The sequence below is a fragment of the Trachinotus anak genome, unplaced genomic scaffold (genome assembly GCF_046630095.1).
Source record: "Trachinotus anak isolate AG129_WGS33_773 ecotype Australia unplaced genomic scaffold, CSIRO_AGI_Tana_v1 ptg000012l, whole genome shotgun sequence".
Taxonomy (NCBI): Eukaryota; Metazoa; Chordata; class Actinopteri; order Carangiformes; family Carangidae; genus Trachinotus; species Trachinotus anak.
In genome coordinates this window covers 18,853,732-18,869,219 of record NW_027273863.1, presented here as the reverse complement: position 1 = coordinate 18,869,219, position 15,488 = coordinate 18,853,732, and the positions used below count along the sequence as shown (strand labels likewise).

Sequence of the window (15,488 nt, the reverse complement as noted above, 5' to 3'; positions counted from 1 at the left end):
TAACTCGTAATATTTTATGATCCTTACTGCAAAGACGGAGAAGTATGTTAAAAGTGACACTGCTGCCGTTATGATTGGAATAACAAAGACAAGGACAAAACAGACAGTTGATTCAGTATGTACATTATTAGCAGTAAGGCTTTGTCAACATATGAGGTCTACAAATGTCTTTTCTTTATTTGTTTCTTTCTCCCAGTTACTACCTGTACACGTACGATAAGATGGTGGCCCCCAACGTGTCTCTGCGGAGGGAGGCGGAGATGAGTCCAGAGATGCTCGGAGCGCTGCTCAAACACCACTACAGCCGCAGAGTGCTGGGCCACGACGAGCCACCCATGGGTCAGTCATGATACACGCTTTAATACACAGAGACACACATTTCATCTGTAAATGATTCCAGGGGCTCGAAATATGAAAGCCCAAAAGCTGCATCAAGTCAAGTCAGTTTTTATTTGTATAGGGCCAAATAACACCAGAGATGAGCTCAGGGCACTTTTCATATAGAACAGCTCTAGACTGCACTCCTTATAATATTAATTACAGAGGCCCAATAAACATTAACTTTAATCCTTTGAACAACCACATGCCTGAACCAGTCAGACCACCCAAGAGGTCTGGTATTGGATAAGCAGATCCAGGTCAGAAAGGCACAAGGCCGCGTGGGCTTTACATGCAAGAAATAATGAATATGATCACCTTTCCTTGACGGAAACTTTGCAAAATACGCTGAAAATTGTCGTCCCTTTAGACAGCACTGAGCTGGGGAGTTCTATCCATTTCTCAAGCCCGTACACAAGTCTCATAATCGTGTTATAGAATACCATAGAATCATAAACCTTCTTACTTGACCTTCTTGTGAAAGTACATGCGACAGTGTACAATTATGTTCATTCATGTAAGGAACTGAAAACACTAGAGCTGAAAATGGGTGAAAGGCGGGAGGTTGCCTCCAATTTATCCATTAAATGACTGACTTTAGAAATGTAGTAGTTATTTAGCTACATTATCTAGTGTGAGGTGGCAGGTAAAGTGATCCTATCATAATACATAATATAATGTCATAATTACAGTGGTTGGCATATTAAGATGAATTAACTCAAGAGCTTCAACGATACTAATGCAGAGTAAATCCCTTCACATGAGTGTTTCTCTCTGATCCTGGAAAAAGATAATTATTCTATATGTGCTTCAAAACTATGCTGAGCACTTCCTTTTCAAATTATATTCACCTACTTCCTGTTTGAAATTTAGCATCTATAAACCGCATAGAAACTATTAATAAATGACTTATAACACCCTATAATGTGGTTGTAATCACAAATGCACATTTATTAATGTATTTGTAAACAACTGATCCCTCCTGTAGGTTGGTGTTTAAACAGATAATTAATGACAGTATAGTAAAACACAGTTGTAATAATATAAAATATGTATCTATAGGAGAAGATATAATTGATATACTGCTCATTAGGAGACACTTGAAATGTCTTTATATGTGTGTACACCTACTCTGTTCTGTATTATAAACCTTTAATGAAATAGAGGTACTGTTTTTTTTCTGTGGTCGAAAGATTCAGAAAAAGCTAGTAAGTGGACCTTGAGTTAAGATTCCGTGGTAAAACTGTATCCACTCGGGTCTGAACTTTGTGTGTGAACCAGTTTCAGGTTAAATGATTTCCACAAGCAGTGCGAGGCAGATGACACTCATGATATATGATTATTAAAAGTGAATTATTATTATTGAATAAATACTCCTGTGTCTGCTGTTTGTACATGAGACGCACAAACAAGGTTGACACATGTCTACTACAGATACATCACGCACACACAGCCAGCATCAGCAGTTCACATACACACAACATAAGCAGAAGAGACATGCACTCAAAGAGCAGACACGTGCTCACTGTAAACATACAACCTACAGTAAACTACCATCCAATACACACACACAGACACACACTTACCATTGCAGCCTGCAGCGACACACATAATCATGCATTGACCTTCACATAAAGACTCTGGGGGCACCTCACTATTGCATGAGGGGTTGAAATGGCTTTGACCTCCTCTCTGTACTATGTGTGTGTTTTTATGTGCACATTAAAGTGTGTATATTAAGCCTGCTTTAATGAGAGGTGTGTGTGTGTGTGTGGGGGGGGGTGTGTATATATATATATATATATATATATATATATATATATATATATATAATATAGAGAGAGAGAGAAAGGGAGAGATAGACGGTGAATCACAGCAGTAGTTTCCGTCTGCCATTATTACACCATGTCTGACTGCCAGGCTGTCTCTCTCATATCGCTCAGGCGTTCTGTTCTCTTTTTTCCTCTCCAACCAAATATGTCTCCCTTCCCTCGCTCTTCCCTCGCTTCTTTTCCTGGCTGCTATCTCCACATCCTTTCTGTCCTCCGTCTGCTCCCGCACTTCCTCTTCCATCCATCCATCCTTGCCTCTTTTTTTTTCTCTAGCTCCCTTCATCTCCGCCTCCCTCTCAGTCTGCTGTCAGACCCCCCCCCGCCAGCTACTCCTCCTCCTCCTTCTCTTTCTTTTTTTTTTTCCTTCATTGAAAGCCTTCCTCTCCCAGTCTGTCTGTGCGCCTTTCACTCTTTCTGTTTTGGCCCTCTCTTGCTCTCTCTCTCCCCCCTGCTTACTTCCTTTTGATCCACCACCAAATGAGTCACTCCTGTTATTTGTGTGCTTCTACTATCGTGTGAGTGTGTGTGTCTGTGTGTGTGTGTGTGTGTGTGTGTGTGTGTGTGTGTGCTGTGCAGAGCATGTATGTGAATTTATATGTGTGTTAGTGTGTTTACGCACATGCGCAAGCCAGCTTGAGTCGGTAGATGAGTGTCCTCTCCAGTGCCAGACAGGCTGTGTATGGAGCATGCTGCTTCCTGTCACACACATACTGTATGAATACATTATTCAGGTAAACAACCCACTGTTCTCATGCTCTCTCTGTCACTATGTCTCCTTCTCTTTCTGTCTGTGAGCTTATACCTGCACTCACACTGTCATTAATATCTGACACATGCTGCAGCATCTGTGCATATGTGTCTGTGTGTGTGTGTGTGTGTGTGTGTGTGTGTCTGTCTGTGTGTCTGTCTGTGTGTGTGTGTGTGTGTGACAACGCCTGTTTGATCCGTTTCCCACCCCGTACACCTTAAAGGCCACAGCGAGGGAACGAGCCAGAGTTTGAAGGGGCCCATACAGGGCACCGCAGCTCCCACGCAGGACCCTTTATTCCTCTGTTTTAGCGTCTGTGTGGCTGAGGGCACACACACACACACACACACACACACACACACACACACAGAATTTGTGGGCAAGTGTTTGGTTCCGCGGCTGTTGCCATGCCGTGTTTGTGCTTGCGTGTGTGCTCACGCTGAGATAGAGGTGTGAGCTTTTATGAGGTTGTGCGAGGGTGTTACTAAGTGTAGGCGGGAGTGCGCACCGGCTCGGCTCGCACTTCCTGTCTTTCAACCACCTCCTTTCTTTTTTTTTTTTTTCTTTAAACTCCTTCCTTCATCCTCCTCTTCCTCTTTCCTCAGATCTTCATGCGTCGCCTCCTGTCGCTGCTGGCGCCGAAGAGGCCAAATCCCAACGTGCCGCTACTGCCTCGGCCACTGAGCGGGAATGCCAAACCCAGGCAGTTTCCATGGAGACAAGCAGCCCGAGCTGCAAGAAAGCCACCCACACCCCCGCCCACACTCCTCCTCCTCCTCCTCCTCCTCCTCCTGCGTCGTTGTTGTCGCCGGTAACGGAAGTAGCGGCTAAGGACACAGGCTCTGCCACGAGCGGCGCTGTGGTGGTGGTGGGGGGGCTGGAGGACGACAAGGACAGGATTGTTGTGGAGATCATGCAGATGTACAGCAGGCAGCAGGAGAAGCTCAACTCCACCCTGCACAAGCAGCTGCAGCTGGAAATGGTGAGTCGATGGTTGGGAAGACCAAGATAAATGAGCCCCAGATAAACTAAACCTTAACTGTCCTCGCCTATTAAAAGTGTCCTTGACGTGGATGTGGAGGTGATGCTCACCTCCCATCGACCCCTGCATCTCTCCCTCCTACCACATGAAACATTGCGTTATCAGATGGTTCTGCCATGTTTAAAACAAGTCAGCACCCCTTTCATCTAAATCACAATGTTTCACTAATTTATAACATATTGTATAATTATGAAAACACTTAAATTTAATCTCAGTTTAGACATATGGAGATAGAGCTGACCCACATAATAGTGACGTTCACACCTTATGCTGAATTATGCCCCGGGTTAAACCCTCTGGGGGGATTTGGAGAGAACATCATTTGTATTCTTAAATGAGATATCCACCATTAGAAAATACTGGTTACAGACTGTCTTTTAAAAATACAAGATTACTATGCAAAATACTTTTTCCACTAGTCTTTTTTGCCCATGCCCACCCATAATCTGACAAATATGTAGTGTTAAAGGTCAAAGATGTGTAACCTTTGACCTTTAACACTACATACAGTTTTTGATTTTATCGGAATTTGGGCAGCATGGTAGCAGAAGACTGTATTCAAGCCTCGTGTGGTATTAGACATCTGATTCCCTCTGCGGGGGCTGAAATGTAAAGCACTTTTCCATACAGAGGTCAGTAAAGTATCACGTTATTATTATTATTTCCCTTGACTTACTCTTTATGTTTCCAGGAGCTGGAGGCGTTGCGCGGGGGTGAGGCGGCGAGGCTACGGGAGCTGAGCGCTGAGCAGCGGGAGCTTCGCAGCGAGCTGGAGGCGGTGCACAGTGAGCAGGCGCGGCAGCTCAGCCAGGCCCGCCAGGAACAGCTGGAGCTGGAGACCCGTCTGGAGCAGCTCCGACAGCAGGCCTGTGCCTGCGAGCCGGGGGCACAACGCCAGCAAGAGGCCCACTACGCTGCACAGGTACGGGCTTAGAGGGGAACACATGCGTGCACAGGACTGATCCTGGCATCAGAAACAGTCTGAGAGATACTGTATGCACATTGGCTTGCATCGCTTAACACAAGCCATTTTTATCTCAGATTTTCCAGTGCTATGCTCCTGTGGGAATCAAATTCAAACCAAGGAAGCGTTGATGCGGCTGCAGTGCTACATATTCATTCTTCCTTGCATTTACTGAGCATTTACAATCAATTAACTCATTGTTTTCAGTTTATCACCATAAACTGGTAACTGGATGTTGACTAAATTAAAAGAAAATATTTTGAGCTCTCTTTTAAATTTGTCCATCAGATAAGAGCAAAGAATTCTTGAGATCATATGGTCGTCACCCACATGTTTGTAGAAATGTGGACAAGCTGTTTCTATATGATTTTGTGTGCATGCAGCACTATGCTGTTGAAGAGCGTGACAGCACACACACACAGACACACACACACAAACACTCTGGCATTCTGAGCCTTTGTTTGGGTTTCCACTAGACTTAATCTTGAGATAGATTGTGTAATGTTGGTCTGGGCTCAGGGCTGCAGTATCCCCCTCCTGTCTGTTATTGAAGCTCGGGCTCCTGCTGCCCCGCTCCCCTTGGCACTGAACTCAGGCTGTCTGCCAGTTACAAGAGGGGGTGTGCGTGTGTGGTTATGAGACTAATGCTAGCGTTAAACTAAACATTTTGCACATTTTCAAAGTAACAAGTAGCACAATTGTAGCAATCGTTGCCTGAACTGTTGTGAAATTCAGACCAGATTATTATCAAAGTCCTTTTCTAGTCTTGCCTTAAAAGGTTCACATTGACCAGAGACATGATTTATTAATCTTGACTATAATTCCTAATAAGCTGTCTGGCACCTGCGTGTTGGCTGTGATAAGCTTCTGTAAATGAGGTGAAGTCAGTGTCCATGTCTGACCGTTGAAAACTGACCAATGACAGCTAAAGGAGCAGCAAGCAATGAGGGTTAGGGTCTTTTCTTAAAGGTTCTTCCTGCATTTTGACCATCACAAAATACAGTACAACACAAGTAGATAATCTAGCTGCTGTACTTTGCACAGTCTGTTATGATAGCTTGCTAGCCAGCTACTTTACAGTTACTATATCTCTGTCTAAATGTTGTGTTTAGACTCTGTTTTGTGTCATTTAATGTTTACAGCATTTTAAATTATGATGGTTTGCTGATTTATGGTGTCTTATGTCATCATAAACTTAATATCTCAACTCAACAAACTCAATTTGATGACTTCCCCTTGAGACTTAATACGTTTTGATGGGCATTTTTCACTGTTTCCTGACAGTTCGTTCGTTGCAGCCGGAGCTAAGATTAAATCTTAATGGAGTTTTGTATCGTGTGACATTCCCAGTCTTATAGTGTGTATTTGATGTGTGAGAATAAACACCTTGACTTACTTGTTGGTACATGTGATAATGTGTCAGACTAAATGTCTTCTGCTGTAGTCATAACTCAACCCTCATGTCTTGTGTCTTCTCCCCAGTTGTCGGAGCTCCGTCAGAGGCTGGAGCGGGCGGAGGCGGACCGACAGGAGCTGCAGGAGGAGCTGCGCAGGGAGCGGGAGGCGCGAGAGAAGCTGGAGCGCACAATCACCCAACTCAAGCAGCAGATGGCCCGGTCTGGCACGATGGGAGGCAGCCCCTCTCCTCCTCTCACCCCTTCCACCGGACCCCCTAACGCCCACTCCCCGCCCTCCTCCTCCTCCTCTTCCTCCATCTCAGAGGCCCCAGCGGCTGGCCAAAAGTAACTGCCGCCCCTCCAGGCGCCTCTCCCCCCCTCCCTCATTCCTCTCCCCATCACCCACCAACTCTACAGACACAAACAAATCAGCCTGAAGCAGAAAGGAGCTTCACATCTCCTCAGGCTGTTTTTAAGTTGTGCATCTCACCCTCCCTCTTATTTCAGTGTAGGACTGACTTTTGTTTTTGTAATTTAACATCACTTAAAAGAAAAGTTTTATGGTGTGTTTTTTTTTTTTTATTATTCTTTCTTTTGCTCCCTTTCCTCTCTTTAAACAGTATTTAAAGATTTTTTTGGGCATGTATGATTTAATTTATAGTTTTTACTGAACAAACAGCTGCTTCACAGACAGGAGTTTGGTCGAGTACAGACCAACTCAACCTATCACTATTTTTTTTTTTACCCCCTTTCATGATTGTCACCCTCCTCTCCCATCCCTTCTTGCTCTCTCTGGATTCTGGAGCCAGTGACTTTGAAATTTCAGACTCAGCTCAGACACACAGACGCTTGTCTCAGCTCTTCACGGACGTCACTTCATGCTACTACCTGGCACAGCAGCCGGTGCCCACGGACACATAATGGCGCCTGGTTGTGTGCCTCCTCTCTGTCTTTCTGTACCTACAGACCAGATGCTCAAGTACCAGCGAATGCAGGAAACTGCATGGACATTTCAAAACAGTTTTTTTTTTTTGTTTGTTTTTTTCCGCTCCTTATAAAATACAGAGAAAGAAAAGTATAATGTGTTAAAACATCAAGTCTATATGGGGAGAAAAACCTTTACTGTACAAAAAAAGACATTTAGCAGATGTCGTAAAACCTCATGAAAATATGCCAATAGTTGACGCTGAACTTGAAGTGAGTGTTTTGAGTGTGACCTCTCAAGGTAGCTAGCTAGCAAACTGTCTGGCCTGGACTCCAGCTGCTCCTAACACAGACTAGCTTCCTCTTCACTCTGCTGGGCTGCACCTGGACTCTCCTGTTGTAGACCAAACGGTCCGTCGGTTAATCCACCAGCTGCCCAGAGTCTCCTCTAGCCCACCCACCCCCCCACCCCCCCCCACCCCCCCCACCCCCCCCACCCCCCCACCCCACTGGAGACCTCACACCTTCCATCGCTGTATGCTAGCACCATTGGCCTCTGCTGGGAAACTCCTTAACACTGTGGTTTTCACCCACTTTGGGCTAGACAGGAAACACTGTGCTCTTTTCAGGCTTGGCATGAAGAAGCTCACGAGCAGTGTTATGCACTTAATGTGCTCTCCTCCCCCAGAATCTCCTGGGAAAGGAATGTGTCTGGACACGGGGGCTGGTTGAGCCGGTGTAGCTTTTCTAAGGAAGAAGAATGGCAGAGTCTCACATGTGCAGTAGATGTACTGTGTTACCATAATACACACGACATCCCTGCATGCCTGCACACACTCGAGTGTGTCAGTGCAGTGCAGGCATTCGGGCAGAACAATGGCCCCAGCGTTCCCAGCAGATGATCAAAGCACCGGTCTGTCCCTGTTTTCTGGGCTGCTTCTTCTTTTTGTATCATTTGACTTCATTGTTAGCAGACGGTTTTATCCCCACCCTGTTTGTCAGAGTGTCGTCAAAGAATGTGGGTCGCAGGTGAAAGCAGTTAGCCCAGGGTGGTTTGGGCCCTGCTTCACGTTATTCTGCCTGGCTGAACAAACAGCACCGGGCAGGGAGAGGAAGAGAGGGGAGGATTGAGGGGAGCGCTCAGGGGACTGGCGCACTCTCCCCCGCGGCAGGCTGGGTGGCCCGGACGCCGGGGGTACAGAGGGAGCCCTTTTTGTTTTGTGCCATCAGAATGGGGGCAGCTGTTGTTGTCTGGGGGCCTCTGCCTGCCTTCGGGGAGACTGTACAGGATCCCCCAGCTCCCAACACAACCTCCCTCCTCTCCCACAGAACCGCCGTCACTCACTCACTCTCACATACCCGTCCATCCATCTCCAGTGCCAGATCAGCTGGGGGCGTGCAGTGTTTTGTAGATGCCCAGGAGAGCGAGCAGACGTCCAGCCAGAGGAAGAGAGGACTTTTATTGTGTCAGTTGCCAGGCAAAAGCGCTTTTTATTGCCACTAAGCAGATCCCTGTAAGCGAGTGTATGTGTGTAAATAATTGTTTAAAAAGAGTAGGGGATCGGCCTCGGCTAAACTCTGAGCTTTTTTTATGCATCTGCTCTAAATGCAAATTGATAGACATTCCACTGTGCTCCATCCTGTTCAATGCAGATTTTCTTACACAGCCTCCCTTTACAATAACAGACCTTAAAGACCGGGCAGGGTACAGTTGTGGTTTGTTGATAGTCATAAAAGCAGGTGCAGGTGCAAGCCAGTAAAATCAAACCCATGCCGCAAATGTACACTCTACTGTTCCATTTAAACCTTTATTGAAATTATGAAAGAAAAATATTTAACGTATTAACTAAAGATTTATATTCACTTTGTAAATACAGTAGTCATTAATATATTAACTGTTCTTATATGAATAATCTTCAAAAGGTTATATAAATTGGACCAGAACTAAGGCTTCAGACAGCCTAAATGTTTTTGCTTTCTTTTTTAAAAAAGTGATCTTTGCAGATATCAGAACTTGACTTTTGTCGAGTGGATGTGGGGGAGTGAAATGCATGGTTTACTGAGACATGATGCAGGACAAAGGCAAAATAGGAAAATAATACTTTGTTACACACTTTCCCCCTTTCTGAGCTGATGCATTTGTTTTTTTGTGGATTTCATCTTGACGAACTGTTTAACTTGTAATGTGATGAGCTTTTTTCCTCTTTGTTAACTCCCCTTCTCTGATCTAAATTGAAAACATTTGTTTAAGAAAATGCATTTTGGGAAAAAAAGAAAACAAAAAAAAGGAAAAAAAAAAAAGATTTTTTTGCATGTTTGCTGCCCCTTATGTTTAGTGTCACCGGGCCACTCTACCAATCAGTTTATTGTGAAAAAAAAAAAAGCCCCCCCCCCATGTAACACACAAACTTTTGAGATGGCTCAAATGCATGAACATTGAACATGTGCAAGTTTTATGTCATTATTGGTTCAGAGGATAAATATAAAGTCAGAGTCAGACTATGAACATAAAATGTAGCCCAATTTGATTTGGAAATAATGCGAGTGTGAGAGAAAGAGAGAAATAGAGAGAGTGTGTGAGAGAGAGAGAGAGTGTGTGTGTGTGTGTGTGTGTGTGTGTGTGTTGACCTCCCTCGTTTGACTGAAGTACAGCAGCTTTGAAAAGGGAAAGAGAAAAACTTGCTCATGTAGCTCTGGATGTGTAGTTGTATGTTTTCTGATTTCAGATCATAGATCCTCGACGGGATGTGTTAACATCACTCAAAAGATGATCAGTATTAGTTTTTATTGACTTAATTACCTCTTTAGCAGAACAAAAAAAATCATCTTAATTCATCACATTAGCAAGTAGACCTAATGAAAATCTGTAATTTTACTTTGTGTAATTTGCATTTTATACACAAGGGGGCGATGTTTTGCTTCTTTAATTGTTCACCATAATGAAAAAAGGACTAAATGATAAGGGGGAGAAAATCCCTTGTAACATGGCGTGCTGGGCCTTCTTGCATTTTGCAGTGTTATGAGAACTTGGATATGCTTTGTACAGGATTTTTACAGGTGTGAAGTTTGCCCAAACAAGTAAAACAAGGTGAAAGGAGCCCGGCTTGACCCCAAGAACACACCTGAATACAGGATTTACAAACCCGTACTTAATAATATTAAACTTAACAAACCAGTAAACAAATCCAAGGTGACCTTTGAACTGTTGCAGGTGGTTGGCTTTGTAGTTGTAGGTGTATCATTTTCAGCCAGTAATTATTATATGCTGGTGTGGGAGAAGTCAGATGTAAGGCTGCATCACACAGATCTCTGGTTACTAAGAATCTAATGTTTTAATTTCTACACATCCTGTCATAGAATATGAAAAAAATATATATTTATTGCTTTGCTACAAAAGATCCCTCCTTCCCCCTCAATGCTGTTCTGGAACATGAAACGCAGTGTCTGTGTATGACCATTGCATACTACGTTGCCAATACTACAGTGTGATGAGACTTTTGTTCTTGCATGAATCGAGACACTGTTCTCCTACCTCATGTTGTGATATAAAAAGATGTTTTTTAAGCAGAAGACACTGCATCTCTAACTGTTTATCATCATTGATATTTACTAGTAAATGACATACCTGTAAATGCTTTTAGCTAATACCTCAGTTGTATCTAGTGTTTGTTTTTTTTCTGTTTTTGCCCTTCCTGATTTCAGATCTTGTAAATATGCCCTGTATAGACAATGAACTTGGATCAAATTCAAGTAAAGTTCTGTAGTGTCAAACCAGTGTTGTCTTTTGCCGTTCTCGTCTCCTTGTTACTCTAATGTTGTCCTTATACCTTCCTTATTTTGCCGCAGTGTCCTACAGATGGTATAAGTGATATGAAATCACACACATTATAGGGACAGGGGTAAAAAAAACTCCTCCTCCTTGAGAGCCAGGGCAGGTCATTTGAAAAACATGAATATGTAGATTTGAGACAATTAGCTGATCACAATAATTAGTAACAATTTTGATTATCATTTAATAGTTTGAATAATTTTTCATGGAAAAATGCACAAGATTATCTAGTTCCAGCCTCTTAAATGTGAAGAGTTCCCAAATTTCTATCTCTCATATAATGGTCAACTGAATATTTAAGAGTTTAAACTGTCTGCACAAAACAAGCATTTTAGAAAAGTCATTTTTGTCATCCTGGAACGTTTTTTCAGGCATTTTATACTAGTTTCAAAAAAGTGTTGTAGACATACAAAGTCCACCACCATCACCAAAGTCAGCAGCATTGTAAATGTTATGAGATATCTCCTTGGAGAACTGAATAATGAATGTTGAAAATTTCATAGCAATTCATCCAATAGTTGTTGGGATATTTCAGTCTGGGCCAAAGTGTTGGACTGACCAACCGATACTGTCATCCACAGAGCCAACACTATCAAGACTAGAAAGAAAACACCCCAAGTACAAATCATCTTCTCTACAAGACATTCAGGTTTCATCATCTAATTTAATTTCTTCTTACATGTGTCCCACATTAAATTTGTGCAGTCACGTTCTTTCCTCTGCAGCCAAGCTAAATTTAAACCTCCACTCACAGAAGCTGTCAGGAGGAACTGCTGCCAAGCCCTGTGCTAACTGTGAGGCTGGACAGACTACACACAAAACAACTGCTATCAGAAAGCTGTTGAGGAAGCAGAGCCAGGCAACATTCAGACCCAGGTATGAAGGTATTCCCACAGGTAGTAGGACGAGCACTGCCAGAAAAATCAGCAAAAGGGCCCAAGTGTTCAGAAATATATGCAGGACCTGGCAAACAACACTTCCCCTGGAGTGAGTTCTACTTTGGTCTTTAATTTGGTCTTTCAGAGGATGATTTTTTAATAATCGTGTGCTGCAGACAGCATGCAACGCTACACAGCCCAGAGTCAAGGAGAGCAGTGTGACAATCTGCAGGATCTCAGTGGTGTGGAAGACCCAGCACTGGTGCATCTGGTGGTGAGACATATCCTCCAAGACAGGAATGAAGTCAGACAGCAGGAACACATAGAGTGCAGCGAGATACCATAGGAGGATAGTTACAAGTAAGCAGATAACCCATTTTGCCCTGGAGGCGGCAGCTCGCAGAGAAATGGTGCAGAAATGCTCCAAACTAGCCACGACCGCAACGGGCCACTGCAGAGCGCTATAGACTTGTCCGAGGATTTGAACCAGCAAACACGTGTGGTATCTGGTCAGCTGCAAGCCCAAGAGGAGGAGGTGTCCATCACTGTGGATGTGAATGGTGGTGAAGATGAGGGTCAGGACCGTTTCTACGACAGCCAGGGACACACTGAAAACCCCCAAAAAGCTTCTGCAGATGTGGTTCCTCTGGAGAAACACCAGGGCCCAGTTGAGCAGACATTTCCATCCCAGACCGAGCAGGATGGAGGGGATGGAGATATTCATGGTGTGTTTCACGCTATCGGCTGCGGACCATTATGGAGACTCTGTTGCTGCTGCTGGAGGGGGGAGACAGTATTTTTGGATAAAAGCGCTGAAGCCACTTATTACTAATTTCAAGTCTTAAGTATTTAGAATGAACAAATGAACGAATGAATCAATCAATCAATCACTCAATCAATCAGACTTTATTTGGATAGCACTTTTCACGCAAATGATATAACACAAAGTGCTTTACAGAATAAAAGCAATAAAAACAATATGCCCCATCCCCCCACCACCACCCCATTATTATTATGATTGTAATTTCATTCATTATTTCTTAATACATTTTTATAATTAATCATTATCATTTTGACTGATTGAATCATTATTTTGTCTATAAAATGTGACAACATAGTGAATAAACTGCATGAAATTCTCACTGGAACTAGCAAATATTGGGCATTTTTGGTAAAGGAAATGACTAAAACTTTGATTTGATTATTGAAATAGTCAATCAAAATAATTTTCTGTCACTTGAGTAGTTGATTTCTCAACTAATTGTTGCAGTTGTAGTCTGAACCCAGAGCTTCTGCATCAGCGAGTTTCAACACAGCCATGTTTCTACAGCTTTTTACTGCTCACAACTTAGAGACTGAGAGACAGTTTCCCATAGTAACCAGGCTCTTCTTTGCTTTTTAAAGCCGTTTTCTAGTTAATGCTTGCAGCAGAAAAGGCAAGTGTCTCGCTAGGTGTTTGAGGTGAAAGCAGCCAAAATAACCTAAGCAAAAGCTGAGCTATCTGGGAGCACCTTGAGTCCAGGCAGATCAAACGCACGCATTTTTTGCCGAAGGGCAGTCATGTAGAATGTCTCTATAAATGTTTCACTTCTGCTTTTCCAAACAGTCGTCAACTTTACTCAGTTCTGTTGTACTGTAAATACTTCAACCACAAGTTAAATGAATTAAACATATAAAAATATCAAGATCACTATAAAATAAATTATTTACAGTGTTTTTAACCTCTGGACAAATTAAGTGCTGGAAGCTGCTTGAACCCCTGGCTACAGCTCTCACTGATATTCGCGAAGGATGGTGGCAGCAATGAATTTTTTTTGAAAGTCAATGAGCCTTTTGGCAAAATGACTCTATTCTTTTTGAGTATGCAGCAGATCATTGTCTGTGTCTGATGCATAAATAACTGAGCTGTTCTCCCTGAGTCTCTACAGAGTGAAACATTATTATTAATTCATGCAATGAAAATCTCTCATGCCTAATTCTGCAGTCATACTGCACTACACCTCTGCCTCTGCTACTGCTCCTGCTGCTCTATTATCAACAAACAGGTAACCAGGCTAACCAGGAAGCTGACACTGACCAAATATTAACACAAGAAAACACAAGTCTCAGTTTTCAAACTGTTACAATGGAATTTTCACAGCGAGAACTAATGCAAATGTATGTATTCATTAAGAAGTGTAAGTGCTTTGTATTTTTATACTTCTTCCTATGCCCTTACTTATGAAGAAAATCCATTAAGAAATGTTCCAGAGGTGCAAAGACTTTCCCAACAGTGTGACCACAACACTCAATGAGACAAGACAGGCTGTGCAAAGAAAACACATGTAACAATCTACCCTTGGGTTTATTACCTGTGTGAATGCAGTCATCTGGGATTAAATGCAGTGTCTCTTTCTGTTTCCTCTTGGAAATGATCAGCTCTGCCGGATCCAGCGTCTGTGAAACAAAAAGCTTTTGTTTTGAAGTCGTAGTTTGAACAGAGGTTGTGAAACAGCACATGCATCAGCTCTGAACAAGGAAGTTGATCTGTTGTTGTTCACACATGGGAGTAATTTTCCTTCAAGGTTTCTGCCAGGTTTACATTGAGAAAGGGCCTATTTTACCCCAAATGGTGATCTTCTTTCCTAAACCTTACCAAGTAATTTTGTTAGCTAGACTTAACAAAAACTGCTACTGAAAACAGCCTTTGTGTCAATAAGGCTTGAGGGCAAACCTGCCCAACAGCTTTCATTTGAACATGGGGTGGAGTTTAAACAAATACAGATTAGTTGTGGTTGTAGGATGTGACTGGTTCTTGGTATTTAACTTTTGTGCAAATGTGTTTTGAAGACCATGAGACTGCAGTAATTGTAGTTCAAACATACACTCAATTATCGAATTATTAGGAACACTGAGCTAAAACTAATGCCTTCTAATGCAACAGTCCCTCCTATGCTGAAAGACTATAGGTCTATCTTTCCCCATTTAATTTATCTAAATGAACAGATAGTAAGTAAGTATAAGTTTTGCATTTGATAAAACTAAATAAGTGCCCATAGAGTGAAAAGAATAGGACTGGAGGGCTTTTCCAACATTTAGTACACTTTTGGTTACAAAAACAATTCAATTCAATTTCAATTCAATTTATTTCTATAGCGCCAAATCATAATATACATTATCTTGAGGCACTTCACAGGGAAAGGTCGAGACCTTACTTTGTTACAGAGAAAAACCCAACAGTTCCCACAACGAGCAAGCGCTTGGCGACAGGGGGGAGGAAAAACTCCCTTTTAACAGGAAGAAACCTCCAACAGAACCGGGCTCAGGGTGGGGGGGGGTCTGCCTCGACCGGTTGGGTTTAGGAGGAGATAAACAAGGGGGGGGGGGGGGGGGGGGGACCAGGAACAGCTGTGTAGGTAATGGTGTTATCAATAATGGTGACAGATAACAGTGGCTAATAGTAATGATGAGTAGTGGTGGATCTGGATCCTGCTGCTCCCGAGGCAGAGAGACCTGC

At 43.0% G+C, this 15,488-nt stretch overlaps 2 protein-coding genes across 8 annotated transcripts in view; one reads left to right on the top strand and one right to left on the bottom strand.

Moving 5' to 3' along the window:
• Nucleotides 1–11,060, top strand: part of skila (SKI-like proto-oncogene a) — a 35,836-nt gene extending 24,776 nt beyond the window's left edge. For all 6 annotated transcript variants that reach the window (XM_071492638.1, XM_071492636.1, XM_071492637.1 and 3 more), the window contains exons 5-8: nt 197–339; nt 3,564–3,940; nt 4,692–4,922; nt 6,447–11,060. In XM_071492638.1, coding sequence (XP_071348739.1) covers nt 197–339; nt 3,564–3,940; nt 4,692–4,922; nt 6,447–6,710 — 1,015 coding nt within the window. In that variant the 3' untranslated portion in view covers nt 6,711–11,060. The remainder of the gene's footprint in view (nt 1–196; nt 340–3,563; nt 3,941–4,691; nt 4,923–6,446) is intronic.
• Nucleotides 11,061–11,278: 218 nt separating this feature from the next.
• gpr160 (G protein-coupled receptor 160) lies at nt 11,279–14,902 on the bottom strand. 2 transcript variants are annotated; one of them, XM_071492640.1, is made up of 3 exons: nt 14,596–14,901; nt 14,344–14,428; nt 11,279–12,769 (listed from the first exon to the last, which is right to left on the bottom strand). In XM_071492640.1, exon 3 carries the CDS (start codon nt 12,714–12,716, stop codon nt 11,820–11,822), a length of 897 nt encoding a protein of 298 aa, XP_071348741.1. In that variant the 5' UTR covers nt 12,717–12,769; nt 14,344–14,428; nt 14,596–14,901; the 3' UTR covers nt 11,279–11,819. The 2 variants fall into 2 exon arrangements, with proteins under 2 accessions (XP_071348741.1, XP_071348742.1); XM_071492641.1 differs by having other exon boundaries at nt 11,279–12,766; nt 14,344–14,902.
• Nucleotides 14,903–15,488: the final 586 nt, after the last annotated feature.

What these genes read in the sequence shown, in the direction of transcription:
- gpr160 (XM_071492641.1), bottom strand. Translation starts at nt 12,716, where the DNA reads ATGAATATCTCCATCCCCTCCATCCTGCTCGGTCTGGGATGGAAATGT.